At 32.3% G+C, this 17,728-nt stretch overlaps 1 protein-coding gene across 32 annotated transcripts in view; it reads left to right on the top strand.

The window, feature by feature from the left end:
• LOC139525367 (uncharacterized) overlaps window positions 1-13,207 on the top strand; it is a 68,761-nt gene extending 55,554 nt beyond the window's left edge. For 18 of the 32 annotated variants that reach the window (XM_071320606.1, XM_071320613.1, XM_071320607.1 and 15 more), the window contains 4 exons: window positions 1,337-1,461; window positions 2,216-2,389; window positions 2,684-2,821; window positions 4,658-13,207. In XM_071320606.1, the coding sequence (XP_071176707.1) occupies window positions 1,337-1,461; window positions 2,216-2,389; window positions 2,684-2,821; window positions 4,658-9,963 (5,743 nt within the window). In that variant the 3' untranslated portion in view covers window positions 9,964-13,207. The remainder of the gene's footprint in view (window positions 1-1,336; window positions 1,462-2,215; window positions 2,390-2,683; window positions 2,822-4,657) is intronic. The other 14 variants (XM_071320610.1, XM_071320618.1, XM_071320617.1 and 11 more) reach the window with 1 other exon arrangement.
• Window positions 13,208-17,728: the final 4,521 nt, after the last annotated feature.

Genomic DNA, 17,728 nt, shown 5'->3' with positions numbered 1-17,728 from the left:
ATGGTACAAGTTAAGTTCCAAAAAGGACAGTACTTAAAAAATTCTTAAGATGGCATGATGTTTTGAATGTAGCAGGAATTAATAAACTCATTTGCAAAGGAGATGAAATTATTTATTATTGTATAGTTGATCATCTTTACCCTCTGATTAGAACAGCACACTCTGGAGTTCACATTGGGAATGAAGGCATACACATAATAATTATAAGGAGTTAAAAAACCACAATTTGCCAATATATCAAAGATTTTACTATCAGGTAGACCATGTTGATTACCAATCATGTACTGTCAGGATCACTGTACCAAATTCAGTGGACTGCGCCCGTAAATGGCAAAGAGAGCACCTGAAGTGGCTTGCCAACTCACTGACATTGTTTTTACTTTTTGGAGCTCCACATAACCTGCATAGTGTTAATTGAAGAGAATATCTTCTTTGGCTAGAGCTTTAATTTATGTATGATAGACCACTTCCACCTCAAAGACACATGTCCGTAAAAATATAGAATACTGAAATAATGAGTATGATGATTTCATGAACAACTGACACTGGTCTAAATGATTACGAATTGTGCAATTCCATAAACAAAAACAAGAATGTAAATGATTATAACTAAAATCCAACTGTCAGAAAGCAATTGAATATTTCCATCGATTGAAAATATAATAATTCAAAATAATTGGAAGAAGAGTTTCATTTTATTTATTCCTTTCAATGACTTTGTCACTTTGTGTTAGTAGTCAGTATTTTAGTGGCCTCTGGTTGTTTAGCCCAATATGCTCAAAGTGTCATGTTTGCTGAAGTTATTACTTAAAAAGCAGATTGAAGGGAAAAAACAAATTTAACTAAAAGATACCAAGTTGTACAAGTTATTATCTTTTTCTCAACAAAAACTGTACATGTAATTTCTCGTACAATTATGATTATTCTTACAAAGTTTTTATACAGGAAATAATCTGTACAAAACAACAAAATGTACACGACATATAGATTAGACCGATGGTTTTTCCTTTTGAATGGTTTTACACTAGTAATTTTTGGGGCCCTTTATAGCTTGCTGTTCGGTGTGAGCCAAGGCTCCGTGTTCTTTGACCTATAATGGTTTACTTTTATAAATTGTGACTTGGATGGAGAGTTGTCTCATTGGCTCTCATACCACATCTTCCTATATCTATAAATCTTTAAAATGCCATTTAGAGATGATGTTTGTAGGGTCACTAATGGGACTGCATACATCAAAGCCATAAATTCTTTTGGTATGAAATGTAATGATGGCATTTTTGCAAAAAAAAAGAAATTAATTAATTTGACATATATTTGAGTGTTATTTATGTTTCAGGAAAAGAATGCCTCTGAGAGACAATACTACTTCAAACTTGAAGGGTAAAAAGTCCCCAGGGAGTTGGCGGTCCATTTTTACACGATCATCAGGGAGAGGAAGCATCAAACTAAAAGGAGGTAAAGGTAATACATAGACTTTGCAGAAGTGGAATCAGATTGTTTACAATTCTTTGGTACATAACAAGGAATTGTAAAATGGAATCGTTTTCTTAAAATTTGATATCAGATGAAAAAATACAAATGAACAACCTATTTTCTAATTCCTAAAAATGAAAAATATGATTTATATAATTTATGATTCATTTGCTTATCACTGTGAAAGTTGCATTAGGATCCAAGGTCAACATAAAATACTGCCTACTTGTTAAGCAAAAATTGAAACTTCATTTGTTTTTTTGTATGTATAAAAATATTTTAAATATTACACCTCAAACATGGACAAAGATGCTGGAGCCAGTTGAGGTTGTTATCATTTACAATATTATCATATAAAACAGAAATGTTTTCAGAGTTTATATTTGATGTGTAATTAAAATAAATATTTGAAAAAAAATAATTATGAAAATAATTATTCAATAATTATAGAAAAATATTCAGCGAGTGAATGAATAGCACATTTAAGAATGTTTATAGCCCAGGAGTTAATTATCAGTGTTGTTCTGTCAAGAGGTGAATATTTTTTGATATTTTAACCTTTGGATTAGTTATTCTTTTTATATTAGATGATAAAAAGTAGAAAATGACAGGAAATAACTATGTCTTTTCTATGCATCCTCAATTGTTTTGATTAAACGTTTAGCATGATATTTTTCTTCACTGAAATAATAGATGAAATACCTGCCAATGTAAATGATATTTAATAATTTGACATTTTTAGAAGATGTTTTAATGGACTTGGAAAGGAAAGCTATCACTGAGGAAGATGTCCATAACTGGAAGCGAAGACGATTACGTGTAGCTAAAAGTGCAGAATCTCTCATTAATCTGCCGAACAGAGAACATAGGCTTTCACGTCACTTTGATGATTTTCCTAGGATTAATTCTTGTTCAGGTAAGGTCTAGTTAATGAACACAATATTAATATGCTGAATTTAAAAAAATAATTAATTGATTGGTTGTTCAGTTGTTGAATTGGATGGGTTGACTCTGTCAAAATGGATTTGCAGTGTGTTTCTTTTTTTTGCGAAATATTTAGATAAACAGAAATTTGGTAATTTGACCAAAAATGATGTTGATTGGTAATATTTAAGACCAAAATAGAAGGTCAGGTATTTTCGTGGTACTAAGACTTCTTAAAGTCTGATAATGAGAGATTGGCCTTAACACATGATTCTTAAATTTTCAGATGAAGAAATGTCTCCCAGAACTAAACACAAAAGATCTGCTTCTACAGAGTCTCCTAGATGTCTAATGAACGATGAATATCCTAGTTTTATAGAACCTGGGTCACGAGAAGTCCCAATAGATGTAGAAATGGTTGATGGTAAGTGTTCTTGTTTATCTTGATTAATAAATGGACAATAAGTTTAATCTCAAAACATATGTTAAATCGTTATCATTTTTCTTTATGATGATTTTCAGTCTCATGTATCTCGACTTAGAAGAGTTTTTCTGAGTTGAGTAGAGTTAGATTTTGATGGTGGTATCAACCCAACGTCACTGACGGTGCAATGTATATTATTCCTTTGAAATTAAATCTGAGTAGTTTGAACACTTGTGTTATTCAGACATCAATTTATATCTGTTAGCCATTTAGTTTAGACAAGTTGCAGTGTATCGAATTATTTCCATTACCAATATACATGTATAAGTGTTCCAGTGACTATTCACCAAAAAAATCATTAAAAATGTACAAGTTTGTGAGTCATGAACATTTCATAATAATTAACAATAAGTTTTGATCAATAGATGTATTGTGAAAGAACCACTGTTTCAATCCCAATCTATCATGAATACTTATTAAAATATGGATAACTCTCTACCAGTTATTATACCCCATGCAACGAAGTTGCGGAGGGTATAATGTTTTTGACCCGTCCGTCCGTCCGTCCGTCCGTCAGTCCGTCAGTCCGTCAGTCCTGTTTCTTGTCATCACAACTCCTCTCAAACCACACAACAGAATTTCACGAAACCTTTTCAGATAATAAGGACATACTATGTAGTTGTGCATATCGACGGGAAATTGCGTTTCAATTTTTTTTCTAGGAGTTACGCCCCTTTGAACTTATTTACTTTAATGTACTACTGCAACAGTTTGTCATCGCAACTCCTCTCAAACCACACAACAGAATTTCACGAAACCTTTTCAGATAATAAGGACATACTATGTAGTTGTGCATATCGACGGGAAATTGTGATTCAATTTTTTTTCTAGGAGTTACGCCCCTTTGAACTTATTTACTTTAATGTACTACTGCAACAGTTTGTCATCGCAACTCCTCTCAAACCACACAACAGAATTTCACGAAACCTTTTCAGATAATAAGGACATACTATGTAGTTGTGCATATCGACGGGAAATTGCGATTCAATTTTTTTTCTAGGAGTTACGCCCCTTTGAACTTATTTACTTTAATGTACTACTGCAACAGTTTTGTCATCGCAACTCCTCTCAAACCACACAACAGAATTTCATGAAACTTTGTAGATAATAAGGACATACTATGTAGATGTGCATATCAACAGGAAATTACGGTTCAATTTTTTTTCTAGGAGTTATGCCCCTTTGAACTTATTTGCTTCAATGTACTTCTGCAACAGTTTGTCATCGCAACTCCTCTGAAAACACACAACAGAATTTCATGAAATTTTATAGATAATAAGGACATACTATGTATATTGACAGGAAATTATTATTCAATATTTTTTCTTATACAATTTTTTTTTCTTATACTTATTTAATTTCTCCAATGACAATGTGGGGACGTGGGGTATGTGAGCGTGCTCACTAAGATTCTTTAATTCATGAATGCATTCAAAATATGTTTAGAAAAAAATATGCTGAAAAGGCAATCATGTATAGGAAGGATGAGTTTGGAAAAAGAAACTGCTTCGATGATGTTGAATGTTGAAAAGTTTATTTCGTCCCTTATATGATGCTTCCTTTGTTCGGGGAAAACACATTTAACAAAGTATTTTTGTAAAAAAAGAAAAAGAGTGAAAAGTAAAAAAAGATGTGTGATGTTTTTTTCACCTGATTTATATTCCCACAAATGTGTAATACCTATATAACTAGTTATAATAACCAGTTATACTTGACTTAATGAACAGAAATACATTGATGAAAATTATTAACTATAAAATGTCTTTTGTATTCCAGATTCCAGTTCATCAATTGATAGTGGTATGGAGGCTAGGAAAGAAAGGAAAACAGAAAGGAAGCAATCATTTGTAAGAGGAGAGGAAAAAAGAAAACCTACTCACCGCAGAACCCCATCAGGATCATCTACACCAAGAAAAGAAAAAGATCTACCACCACCCAAGGAAAAGAAGGTGGTTACAAAACCTATCGCTCAAAGTGAAAAATTACGTAGGAAAAATGAAAGTAATTTTGAAAAGGAAAATCGTGAGAAATTAGTGCAAAAAGTGGCAAAAAGTTTAAAAAATGAAGAAACAAAAGTAATTGGTTCACGTAGTCGATTGGAATCAATAGGGGATAAGGATAAAGAAAAGTTTGTCCTTCATGTTGATGATGCAACTGTTTTTAATTCAACTAGTCCAAAAAATTTAGACAATAAACAACGTTCTTCTGAGGAAAGGAAACTTCCATTATCTCCTAGTGCTGAAAAACTTAAAGAAACATCTAAAGATAAACATTCAACAAAAAGTAAAAAAAATGTTCAGTCTATAGGAAATCTTCCAGAGAGTCCTGGAGCCAAACGTAAAAATTGGATGAACACTTCACCTGCAACATCGCCTGATGAAGCGCCATCAGGATTTTATTCACCACACAAAACAGATTTTTCTGAACTGCTTTCAGATGATGAGAAATCAAAACTTGCCAAAGAGTCACTGCCAAAGTTTCCCAATCTTCAGGACAATTTAAATGACACAGGACATTCAAGGTCAGATGTGTCTCCTGGTGGTTATGATAATCTAGATTCACCATTTTCTTCATCGGATTTTCAACATTTTGAGTCGAGGACGACATCAACATCCAAATCTGTAGTTTATAAAACGCATTCTTATGAGGAGGAAGAGTATGATAATCTTCATCCCCAGCCAACTTCTGTTTCACCACCATTCTCATCTAAAATGTCAAAATGTCTCAGTGTTCCTTCAGACATTCAAAAATCTCTAGAAAATTTGACTTCAGGCAGTCAGACTGATTTATTGTCATCAGTGACGATAAGTGAACTCTCAACATCTGTGGAAAGCTTCAGTGTAAGTCAAAGCGATGATGCAGCTAAAGTGCAAAAGAAAGGTCGTAGAAGTGCTTCATTGGACAGTTTAAATGATACCGAATCCCCTTTGACACGAACGCTGAAGGAAATAAATGCTCAGATTGACAAAGCGTTTAAGAATGAATCTGATAAAGGAAAAGGGAAAAAAGAAAGTGTCGAACAGGGGTCAATGAATGACTCATTTGATTTCTCATCAAGTTCTGTTGATACAATTAAACGTCAGTCTAACAGTAGTGATAATCTTGAATCTCATGCCTACACAGATCGACCTGGAGCAGAAATCCAGGTTGTTGAAACACCACAGTTAGTCAGAAAGGCTGTAAGACCTACACATATTGCACAAACTAAACTGGAAACAAATATTGATGGTGACTTATTAATTGAACATACTAAGGAATCGTCAATTGGTATTCATCAAACAAATATAAGGACAGAAACTTCAGAAAAGGTCCACTTTGGCCTGTCTGATGAAGATATGATTAATTTTGAAAGTTACAAAGCTGAAACTGGACATAAAATAGACATGTCTGAAGAGGATTTTGAATTTTTCACCAAACAGGCAAGATCTAATCAATCTTCAAAACGTCACTCAACTGCCTCTAGTTTAGCTAGTCCAATGTCTGATATCAGTCCAAGTGAATATCGTAGGAAGATTGTTAGTCCATTGAGTGAAAGGACATCACGATGGAAAAATAATGATAGGTCTGATGGTGAACATACAACACCTACAAACAGTCCACCTATAGCTCAGAGATTAATGAATGTTCGTACTCCTTCTCAAGAAAATGTTCAATATAGTCCCCACAGTCCATCAGCAATTCAAAGACTAAATAAGGATGAAGTTTCTCATGGTAGTCCATCCATTTCTCATCGACCAAGCAAAGTACGAACACCATCACAGGAAGAACTTTATCATGGAAGTCCCATTACAAACCGACCAAATAAAATACGCACACCATCTCAAGAGGACTTATCTTACGCAAGTCCAACAGCACACAGACCAAATAAAATCAGAACCCCACAAGACCCTACCAGTCCTCCATCAAGGAGATTTGTTCAAAATCCTATTTACACAGGACCTGCAAACACATCACCAAACCTGCCAAAGAGTCCACCAGCTAAACTTTTAATAAAAGATCATTTTACTGATCCCCAAAGACTAGAGACTGCTATTGATGAGACATTATTTCAGAATGGACATTCAGAAAGGAAAGAATCAGCTGAAAGACATTTTGAAAAGTTATTATTTCAAACAAGTCAGATGGTCGATGGTGAAAATGCTGTTGTTCAAAGTCCAAGGTCACCTAGACAACAACCAAGATGGGAAGATTTAGCTGGATTGAATCAAGATTTTGTGTCTGTTACAAAAAAAGATGGTCAGTCTCCGAAATCTCAAAAAGTAGCAAGAATACCTCCTCATGCAGGTCATCAGCATAGTATTGAAAGTCCTGATGAAGTGCCATTTGATAAAAAGTTACATGATTTGTCAAATTTTAATGAACAATGGAGAACTCAGTTAGCTCCCACAGGAGATGTTTGTAGGTTAGGTAGCCATGGAGAGAAATTGAATGAAATACAAAATTTAGAAACTAAAATTGAAATGGAAAGACCTTCTATTCAAAAACTGTCAGAAAGAATAAACAAAAATTATGGATTTGAAGGTGAAAGAACACTAAGAAGGTCTTCAACTATAGCAGCAATGGAACGTCTTGAGGAATTCGAACCAAGAGTTCGACAACGAACTCCTGAATGTAGTACTGATCAACAGACTTTAACATTGGAGAAGCCAATGATAAAACGTTGTCAGACTGAATCAAATATACCACAGATTAAACACTCCACTATCGTTACTCAAGACACTTCAAGTAATACATCTTCAAGTGCTAATTCTGAACCAAGTAACATTGAATATGAACCAACTGACTTTGGTAAAGTGCTACGAACTAAGTTTGACAAATCAAAAAGTGCTGTAGACAACAAAAATGTTTCACCATCTGTAACAAGGGGAGTAACTCTTCCACCTTCCTATCCTGTAATGGCAAGTAGTCAGACTTGTCATAAAGGAAGTAAAATGGATGCTCCTATGGAGACTGCAATTGATGGACCGTACTTGAATGACCAGCAGATCATGGCAGAAGTCATGCCCTTTAATTCTGTGATAGATGACATTGATTTTAATGAAAGTTGTTTTGGAATTCCAACACATCAAAATTTGTCCAATGAGATGAGAGAAAAAATTCAGGAAAGGTTAAAAGCAGAGCGTGAACAAAATAGTGGAAACATTCCAGAAACTTTCGATAAAATGCAAGATCCTTATAGCAATACAAGAAGTCCTCCACAAAATGTCCACTTAATGGAAATAGAAACCCATTTCTCTGATGATCCATATCAGTATCCAGTGGCAACAGTACATTTTCTGTCACAAGGTCCAATCATTCATGCTTCACCTCAGGTCATTCAAAAACTGGATAATTCTGAGGAAGCCGCTCAGAATGCCATAAATGCAGATTTAGAATTAAGCATGTCTCTCAAAAAGAATCCAGACAATTTACAAAGCCAAGGTCCAGGAATATTGCAAGCAGAAGTGGTGGGTGTGTCTCATCAGTTAGTCTCACCTCAAAAGGATGCCATCCGAAATACAGGATTAGAAAACATGAGACTAGTGTCGCCATCAAGTGGACAAGTGGAAATGAAAAAAGAAAAATCTGACTTACCAGAACTTGCTCCTCCTAGTCCAGAATATATTGAGGAATACAGAGATGTGGTGGTCAAACGTAAACTGCCACTTCAATCAAAAACAAATAGTCCGCCTACAGCAATTCCTAAATCATTCTCAAAACCACCATTACACAAAGCCTATAGTGTTGATTATTATAAAACTGAGTGTGTAGTGATGGACTCGTGTGATGAAGACACAAGTGATGATGTTTTCGTAGATCACAATAAAATTAAAAGTAAATCAGATATTACGGTTACTGTGCAACATAATGTTAAACATCAAGATCCTCGTGAGTTACAGAATATGCCATTGACATTCTTATCAGAGACTCCTAGTCGATCATCGTTAGATGAATCTGCATTAGAAATGGCATCGTCACGTCATGAGGATTTTCTTCCGGAAGAGGAAGATGATCAGTTTACTCAATCTCATCAATCAACAAAACTTCACAGCTTGAAAGAAAAATTTGAAAATGACAATGCCAATAATAGTTCTGAAGTTACTAATTCAAATGTGTGTTTTAGACATGAAAATTATAACAGTGAAAGAATAAAACAGGCAAAATTTGGATTTACAAGTCAGAGGTCATACTCACAGACAGAGCAATACTCTAGTGATCTTTCTGATTCTGGTAGTAATTCGTTTTCTAGTCGAGTTTCTGGGCAATTGTGGCAAACGCCAGGGAGTAGAAGAAGTATTTCCACAGATTTAGGATATGAGTTCCGTCCGAAGAAAATAGAAAAAGTAACAATAGGAATTACAAACTTTGGTAAGCCACCTAAACATCGTGGAAGCTCCCGTGGAAGGGCTTCAAGTGAATCAGCAATGTCCGAAGCTGAAATGACAATAAGATTTAGTAGTGCTAGAACTTCTCCAAAAACAGTTGTGGATGGTTCACCGAAATCATTAAGAAATTCCCCTAAAGTATTACGACCTGATGAATTTTCGAGAGGAAATAGATCTCCGCAGAGCCAAAGAAATGTTGATCTGTCTCTGAGATTTGTAAGACAAAAGTCAGAGGCGGGATCTCCTAAAAGTGTCAGACATGTTAGCTTTAGTGAAAATAGTGAAACGACACATGTTACCGTTACTTCACCAACAATCGCTCAGACTGAAACTGTTATCACTAGTGAAACACAGAATCGATTGAGCCAGTCTATAACGTTACCTATTAATGGCTTGGAAAATACAAGTTTACGGGAAAATACAAGTTCAAGAAAAGTCGAAAGAAGAGGAAGTATTAAAGAATTGATGCAATTTTTTGAAGAAAAAACTGGTAAACAAGAAGAAAATATGCAAGAAGAGCTTCTTGCAACTTCTCAGTTAAGACATTGTCCCAGAGTGAGAAGTGAATCGCCAAATTATTGTCAAACCGAATCTCGTAGAAATGAAACATTTAGACATAGTTTAGAGATTCCTTCATCTAGTTCACATTTAGAAGGTCTTGTTAGACCACATCCAGTTAGACTTGGTCCAAAACCATTCTATGGTGCTAAGCAATGATGTTTATTTTTCATTAGCTCTCATTATTTTCTGTATAAGATTGTCACTTTGTTATCATCGCAACTGGCATCTAGTCAACCGACATCATTTTTATAAATTCCAGTTTTTGTTGGTTTTTTTTCTTTTTTAAGACTTTTCAATTTTCTTTTTCATTATAAAACTCTTTCTACAGGAATGGCATTTATTTTACAGCTGATTATTATTCCTGCCAAAAATATTTTGTCTTTTTTACTGTTTTTTTATACATACTATTTGATATATTAACTCCCATAAAATTGATGATACAATTGTTGTTCAGTTTTTGTGAAAAAAAGTTATGGTAACACAACAAATTAAAAGTATGATCTTGAAAAGATATTTGATAATGACAATTTAAAATTGATTTTATAATTTTGTTTACAATTACTTTAAAATAGATTAGTTGATTTTATATATTATTCCAAAGATAGACAAACCATATATGTTATAATAACCTCTGAGAATTTTTTTTGAAATCAGCAAATTGCATTAGTTCTAGATATTTTTCCATAGACAAGTTGTTATGGTGTTAGAATGAAGTTAATTCAATCAGTTATAGCTATCACAAACGTTAGTGCTTTAAGGCATCATTTATTTTTATACATACACAATTGTTACTGTTATTTTATATATACGTGTGTGTGTGTGTTAATATTTCTAGTCAAATACCAGCTTGTTATGTTAGTTTTCATGTTGATGTGCCATTAATTAACTAACTAATTAATAACATTGAACATAATGTATATATTGTCAAGGTACATGTATATTATAAAATATTTATTTCCATATAAACAGGGTATATCAATACCTGTATTTTTCTGTGTTTTCCCACCTTTGTTGTCAACAATCTCTTCAAGCCAGTAGTATTTTAAACTAATCTGTTTAATAATTTCTTGATTAAATCTTTAATTTTAAAAAATCTTGTATAGATCATGATAAAATTCAATAATATAAAACCCCAAAAGAAGTATATTCTCTCCCTCAAAAATATGTGTTACTTTTTTATTTTTAATTACTTTTTGTGTTTTTCATTAGCCAGTCAAAATAAAAGTCCATTTGAATTTTCTATTGTCCAACAGCATTTAATTTACATAGACAAAAGTAAGCTTTCTTTGAAATAATCAATTAATTAAATGTTAAAAGTTTAGGCAAAGTAATGGCTGATGCTAGAGATTAAGAAATATTGCCTTGAATGCTTTATCTTATTTTCTGACTAACATTAAAAATATTGTTTTATAAAATATTTATAATATTAAGCATGCTTTTTATTGTAAAAATGGCAGAAAAAAATTATTCCAGTAGCAAACATGCTGGTTGGTAATTATTAGGGCAATGTAAGTTCATTTTTTAAAACAAATTGTATAAGTTATTATAATATGTAGAATAAAGGCATCTAATTTTGCATTTTACATCTATAAATTACTAAACATTTGTTGAGAAAATTGAAATGTCCTGGTAATATAACTAAGGAAACTTTTTACACTAAAATTGACTTTGAACTCGGGAGCCATAAATGATGGTTATATTATGAAATAGGTGAAGACTGATTATTTAATTGAAAATATCCTCCCCAGCAGGTTTGAAGAGATAATGCGATAAGGAGCATTCATTTTGAGAATAGATAAATCTTGAATCTATGGAGCTTTTGAGTGAAAGGATTTTATTTGATAATCACAAGTAACCTTGGAATTCAATATTGCCAATGAAATTGATATGCAAATTCCTTATTTTTTTCCCAAAAAATTGTCCTATTTTTTACTGTAAACATGTCAAAGCATGAACCAAAAACTACCTGTTGCATTTTAAGTTTTTAAGTTTCATTCAACAAAATTTTCAACATACATAATTAAATAAAAATAATCTGTTTTCATGATATTTTATTCTTCTTGTAGTAAAACTACATGTAGAATAATAGTCAAGATGGTCAAGTATGCATTTCCATGACAGTAAGATTCAAGGTTTTTAAATATGTCATTTTGACATTGCTCAGATTTTGATAGTTATTAAAATGATAATAATTCCTTAAATCAAAATGGCGTATTCTACTTAATTATAACCATAAAAGTTAACTTTACCTTACTGCTGATTTATTTATGTGCTTACCACATGGATTGAGGAACAAATGTATTTTCATGGATATTTTATTTCATGGTTTTGCCAAAGTTCATTAAGATCTTTAAAAAATCAATATTTTGCCGAAGATTTAGACATGTCGTTGACATTCTCATTAAATCCACGAAAATTGGTTTCCCCAAAGAATATTAATAAATCCACAGCAATTTCAAATAAAAATTTAGTTTCTCTGTTCTTGTGTTGTGTTGTTGTTAGACCAGTAAATGTTATGTGCCAGTGATATGGAACCTTTCTGTGCAATATGTATCTTTGTACATTCTTTTATTTATATGCAGTATGAAATTCATCTTAACATTATAATACGTTATGATCCCAGATGCAGTTTCTGTGACCAAAACCAAATATTATGTGATCATGTATAGCAGTTTGTATGAATGTTGTGAATTTTTTAAAATAACAAGTTTTTTAAATAAAATTTCTTAGCTGATTAATAAGTCTACTCAGTAAAACATTTGCTTAAATATTTTTACAATTACACTACAAAGGTCAGTCATCTTTTTCAAGTGATATTTGTACTTGATTAAAAAAAAAATTCCCAGGATGACTTATTTTTTACCATATGACTTTGTTTGAGAGTTGCAGTTATCCATTTTACTTTTCGCTTTTTCAGGAAAATAGTCTAAATGAAAATAGAATAGGTTTCTAATTAGAATTCTTTAGAAATTTCAAGGAATATAAAAATCTTGTTGAATATATACTTAGTGAGTCTAGATATTAACCAATTTTTGTGATGCCACTTTTTTGTAACTGAAAGTATGAAATTTAGTTTAGAAGCTTAGAGTTAGCTCCCTTGTTTAATTTTAAGAGTATACTATCTTTGTCCTATTGCATTTCTTTTAACAAATGTTTCTACCATTTCTCATCTCTATATTTCTGAAAATACTTTCGCCTAGTAATTGACAACTGCAACTTTCAAATAGGTAGTGATTTTGAAATTATTTTTAGAAATTCCTTTCACACTTATATGTACGTAAGAATAACACAATGTAATCAATGATTTATAGCATAATATTTATTTCTGTCATATGTTTATAAAACATAATCATTGTTTTCTGTGAAGTAATACATCTCAGTAAACTTTGTACTAAAGTCATTTATGTCTTTTTTCTTAAATTTTTAGCCAACACCACAATTACAGTGCAACAATCAAAGTCTTTAAGGGCTTTAAGCTGACTACTGTAAATTCAGAAATTAATGCCAGGTTTTTATTATTGCGAAAAATGCGACAAACGCAATAATTTAAACCTGCATTTTGAAATATTTCATATGAATTAAACAGAATTTTTCTCAAAATCGTAATTATTAAAATTGCATTTAAGTCTTAAATAAAAAAATTGCAATATTAAATGCACGCAATAATTTCTGACTTTACAGTATACTGTATGGTGTTAACTGATTGTTAAATGCCTTACCGTAACCTATTGTTGCTTACATCATTTACATAAAAGACACATTTATAAAGAAATATATACACAAAGTCAATTTTGATGTTGCATGTACTATTTAAAAAAGCAAAGAAGACATTTCATAAATAATAGATGTGTGGTATTTGTCTATGTGACAACAACCCAACAAGGAAAAATCTAAAGACATCTAAAAGGCAACATTTAGCTTCAACAACAAACAGTCCAGCTATAAGTTGTCTTGAGTTAATAAAAGTTGTGCATAAACTTCCATTTATCAAAAACAATTATAGATCTGCCATTAACACTCAATTCCCTAAAAAACAAATAAAATAAAATAAGATACAACAAAATAAAATTTCTGACAATGTGCATGACTTGGAAAGTCACAAATATAACATGGTTAAGCTAGTATTTGCATTCTCAAACCCTCCTCTTTTAAATCTGGATCAGTAGGTAAAAAAAACATACTTGAAGAAACAAACTAGTACCGTAAAAAAACAGAACATGAAAAGAAGTAACAGAATATAACAAAAATAACATAAACACAAAATAACAAATTTTACAAAATGAACAATGCTCACAGTTACTGAAGGCAGGCTCATAACATGATAAAAAAAAATTGTCTCCTTCACTTGAGGAAGTTTGCTACATAGTTTCAAAATAACAAACTTTTCATATAACTAGAATATATTGATAAGAGATTAATAAAGGAACCAAAAGTCAATGCTTGTTTTCATGATATAAGTCATTGAAATTTTGGCGGGAATGTTCTCTCTTGACTTTTCATAGCTTTATTATTGACAAGTTAAAGTTCTCAAAAACTATAATAAAATAATTAAAAATTCATAAGACTTTTACAGATTACTTATAATTATACATGTGAAAGATTCATAAAAAGAAAAATGGGGATCTATGGGCAAAATTTTTTAAGGTATTCAAATGAATAAAACCAGAAGATTCTGAAAAATCTGGCAGAAATTCCAAAACATTACAAGCGAACATCCTTAATATCAGTTGCTGTATGTCACAGATTTCTTACAGCAGTGTCATAAATAGTACAGGAAAAATTGTGTTATATATTGGAAACTTGTGCTACAGGAAATGTAGTTACAAAATGCAAAAAAATTTTTTTCGCAATAATAAAAATAATAATTTCTGAATTTGCATTACTTGAAAAAAAAGTGAAGATTTTTTGTATTGTTAATTTCTCTCTTATTTTGAGTAATACGATAACTATATTTAGTATGTGCATACCTTACAAGGTCCTCATGCTCGTCGTGCAGTTTTCATCTGTCCTTTACCTCATCTCATCGATCAGTGAACAAGGTTAGGTTTTCGTGATAAAGTCCATATCTATCTCGAATACAATAAGCAACAGGTCTGCTATATTTGGCGCATGGAGTGATTGCAAGGTGTATATGTTCAACTGACAGGTGTCATCTTACCATGACCTCATTTTTATGGTTCATTGGTAGAAATTGTTTTTGTTGAGCATGTGACTTTTGTGGCAGAGCTCAAAAGGGGGATAGTGGTCCCATGGTGATGGCGTAGGCAGCATTAACCTACTTATTGAAAGCTTTATATTTTAGAAAGTGGAAGAACTGGATGCTTCATACTTTGATATAGATTTCTTATGATACAAAGTTTCCATCTGGCACATGTCCAATGTCCTTGACCTCATTTTCATGAATCAATTACTACATGAAAAAAAGTTGATTTTTTGTAATGTTAATTTCTCTCTTATTATAAGTAATAGGATAACTGTATTTGGTATGTGCGTACCTTGCAAGGTCCTCATGCCCATCAGACTGTTTTCATTTGACCTTAACCTCATTTCATGGATTAGTGAACATGGTTAAGTTTTGGTGATCAAGTCCTTATCTCAGATACTATAAGCAAAGGGTCTAGTCTATTTGGTGTATGGAAGGATTTTAACTTTTTAAGGTGTACATTTCCAACTGGAATGTGTCATCTGACTTTGACCTCATTTTCATGGCTCAGTATCTCTAGGTAAATTTTCGAGTTTTGGTGTTTTTATCTAATACTATATGCAGTAGGTCAACTATATTTGGTGTATGGAAATATTTTATAATTTATATGTCTATCTGGCAGGTATGATCTGACCTTGATCCCATTTTGGTGGTTCATTGGTCAATGTTAAGTTTTCTGGTTAAGTGTTTCTTAGAAACTATAAGCAATAGGTAAACTCTATTTAGTGTAATGAATGATTGTATTAAGTGTTCATGTATTTTCCATTTGGTTTATCTGACCATGTCCTCATTTACTTGGATCATGTTAAGTTTATATGACAGTTTTAGTAAAGCTTTATATTTAGGACTATTAACAGAATATCAATGGTTAGTAAAGAAGGCGAACATTTCAGTGAGTGCACTCTTGTTTTTTGGTTTATTTTCTAAATCTATATGCAATTGGTCAACTGTAGTTGGTGTATGGAAATATATAACATGTACATGTTAGACTGGCAGATTTTATTTGACCTTGACCTCATTTTTATGTTTCATTGCTTACTGTTTTTTTTTTGTGTTTTGGTCTGTTTTCTTAAACTATAAGCCATACATTAACTTTATTTGGTGTATATGTCTGTGGGGCAGGTATCATCTGATCGTTGCCTGATTTTCATGATTAATGACACGCAGCACATATTTATACTTGCATATTCAGGATAACAAATATATGAGATAGAAGTATACCTTGCTTTGAACTATAAAAGGACATGCAGAATTTTAATATGGTAGCTCATAAGATGAGTCTGTACACAGCCACAGACATCATTTTTCTGGGATCTTGGCTATTACTTCTTAAAGTCAAATGCTTGGCAACTAACAAATTTTAAAGTGTTGTTTTATACAAAGTGGAGACATATGGCTATTAAAACAAATTATGTTGATCTGGAATGTATAAGGACTCCAAGGAAGATTAGTTTTAACTAATGGGATCATCCTCTTATAATAAAGATTATTTATTTATTTATCTATTTAGCACAATGGAGTATACAGTGCAATGGGGTGACCTGTACTTCACTGTGAGAATTGGGAAGCTGTTATTAGAAATAACACCACAACTACTTTATTTGCTAGCTTATACATGGTATTAATTTATTTGAATTCTGTCTTGATCTGAACAAAACTTGTTGGCAAAGAAGGTATGAAACTGCATACCGTATATACGATGTCAGCATATTGTCTATTTTGTGTGTGTCCCTCTACATAATATGTTGTTAACTTATTTTAAGATCTCTAGTTGTCTCCCTTGAACTAGTTTCATGATATAATTACTACAGTGTGAACTCAGTTTCACTGTAAGTGTAGAAGATCATCTTATTACAACTAGAGTCACAATTAGACCATTGGTTTTCCTGTTTGAATAGTTTTACACTAGTAATTTTTGTGCCATTTTATAGCTTGTTCGGTAGAGTCAAGGCTCTGTGTTGAAGGCCGTACCTTGACCTTTAATGGTTTACTTTCATAAATTGTTTATTGGATGGAGAGTTGTCTCATTGGCACTCATACCACATCTTCCTATGTCTATCATACCTTATCTTAGCTATGCTTATAGAAGGATTAAATTATGAATGCACAATGTGCTGTGCTAAGCATACATAAGCGTGTATTTCAAAGTATCGGAAAACAGGAAGAAGTTGTCTAGACAGATCAGAAAAGCACACACATCTTTTGATAATCAAATATGAAGCCACTTTGAAGAAATATGCGACTACTATTTCAACTTCATTCAATAAGTTCAGTCTGCACGGTTAGCCACTAGTCTGATGCCCCAGACTTGGTAAAATTTCTTTCAGACTAGTAAGTTTTTGCAAAACTTTGCTTAGACCAATAAGAAAAATGTCAGAATATTGGTCTTCGGACTAGTAGTTAAAAAACTTTTTGGTGCAGACTGTACATTATAAAATTCAGCAAACAGGAACAGGGTTTCTGACACATCGGATCAGAGCTCACATTTTACAACACATTACTGCTGAACACATATGAAGGCTTGAACAGTTGTTTTTCGACAAAACTATTTGTTGAATAAATAGACAAATGATTTAATTAGGTTATCCCTAAACAGCTAGGAGTGGAGGTATCATAAGGTTATCCCTAAACAGCTAGGAGTGGAGGTATCATAAGGTTATCCCTAAACAGCTAGGAGTGGAGGTATCATAAGGTTATCCCTAAACAGCTAGGAGTGGA

The sequence above is a fragment of the Mytilus edulis genome, chromosome 5 (assembly GCF_963676685.1).
Source record: "Mytilus edulis chromosome 5, xbMytEdul2.2, whole genome shotgun sequence".
Taxonomy (NCBI): Eukaryota; Metazoa; Mollusca; class Bivalvia; order Mytilida; family Mytilidae; genus Mytilus; species Mytilus edulis.
The sequence above is the reverse complement of the archived record's forward strand: the minus strand, read 5'-3'. Positions and strand labels throughout refer to the sequence as shown.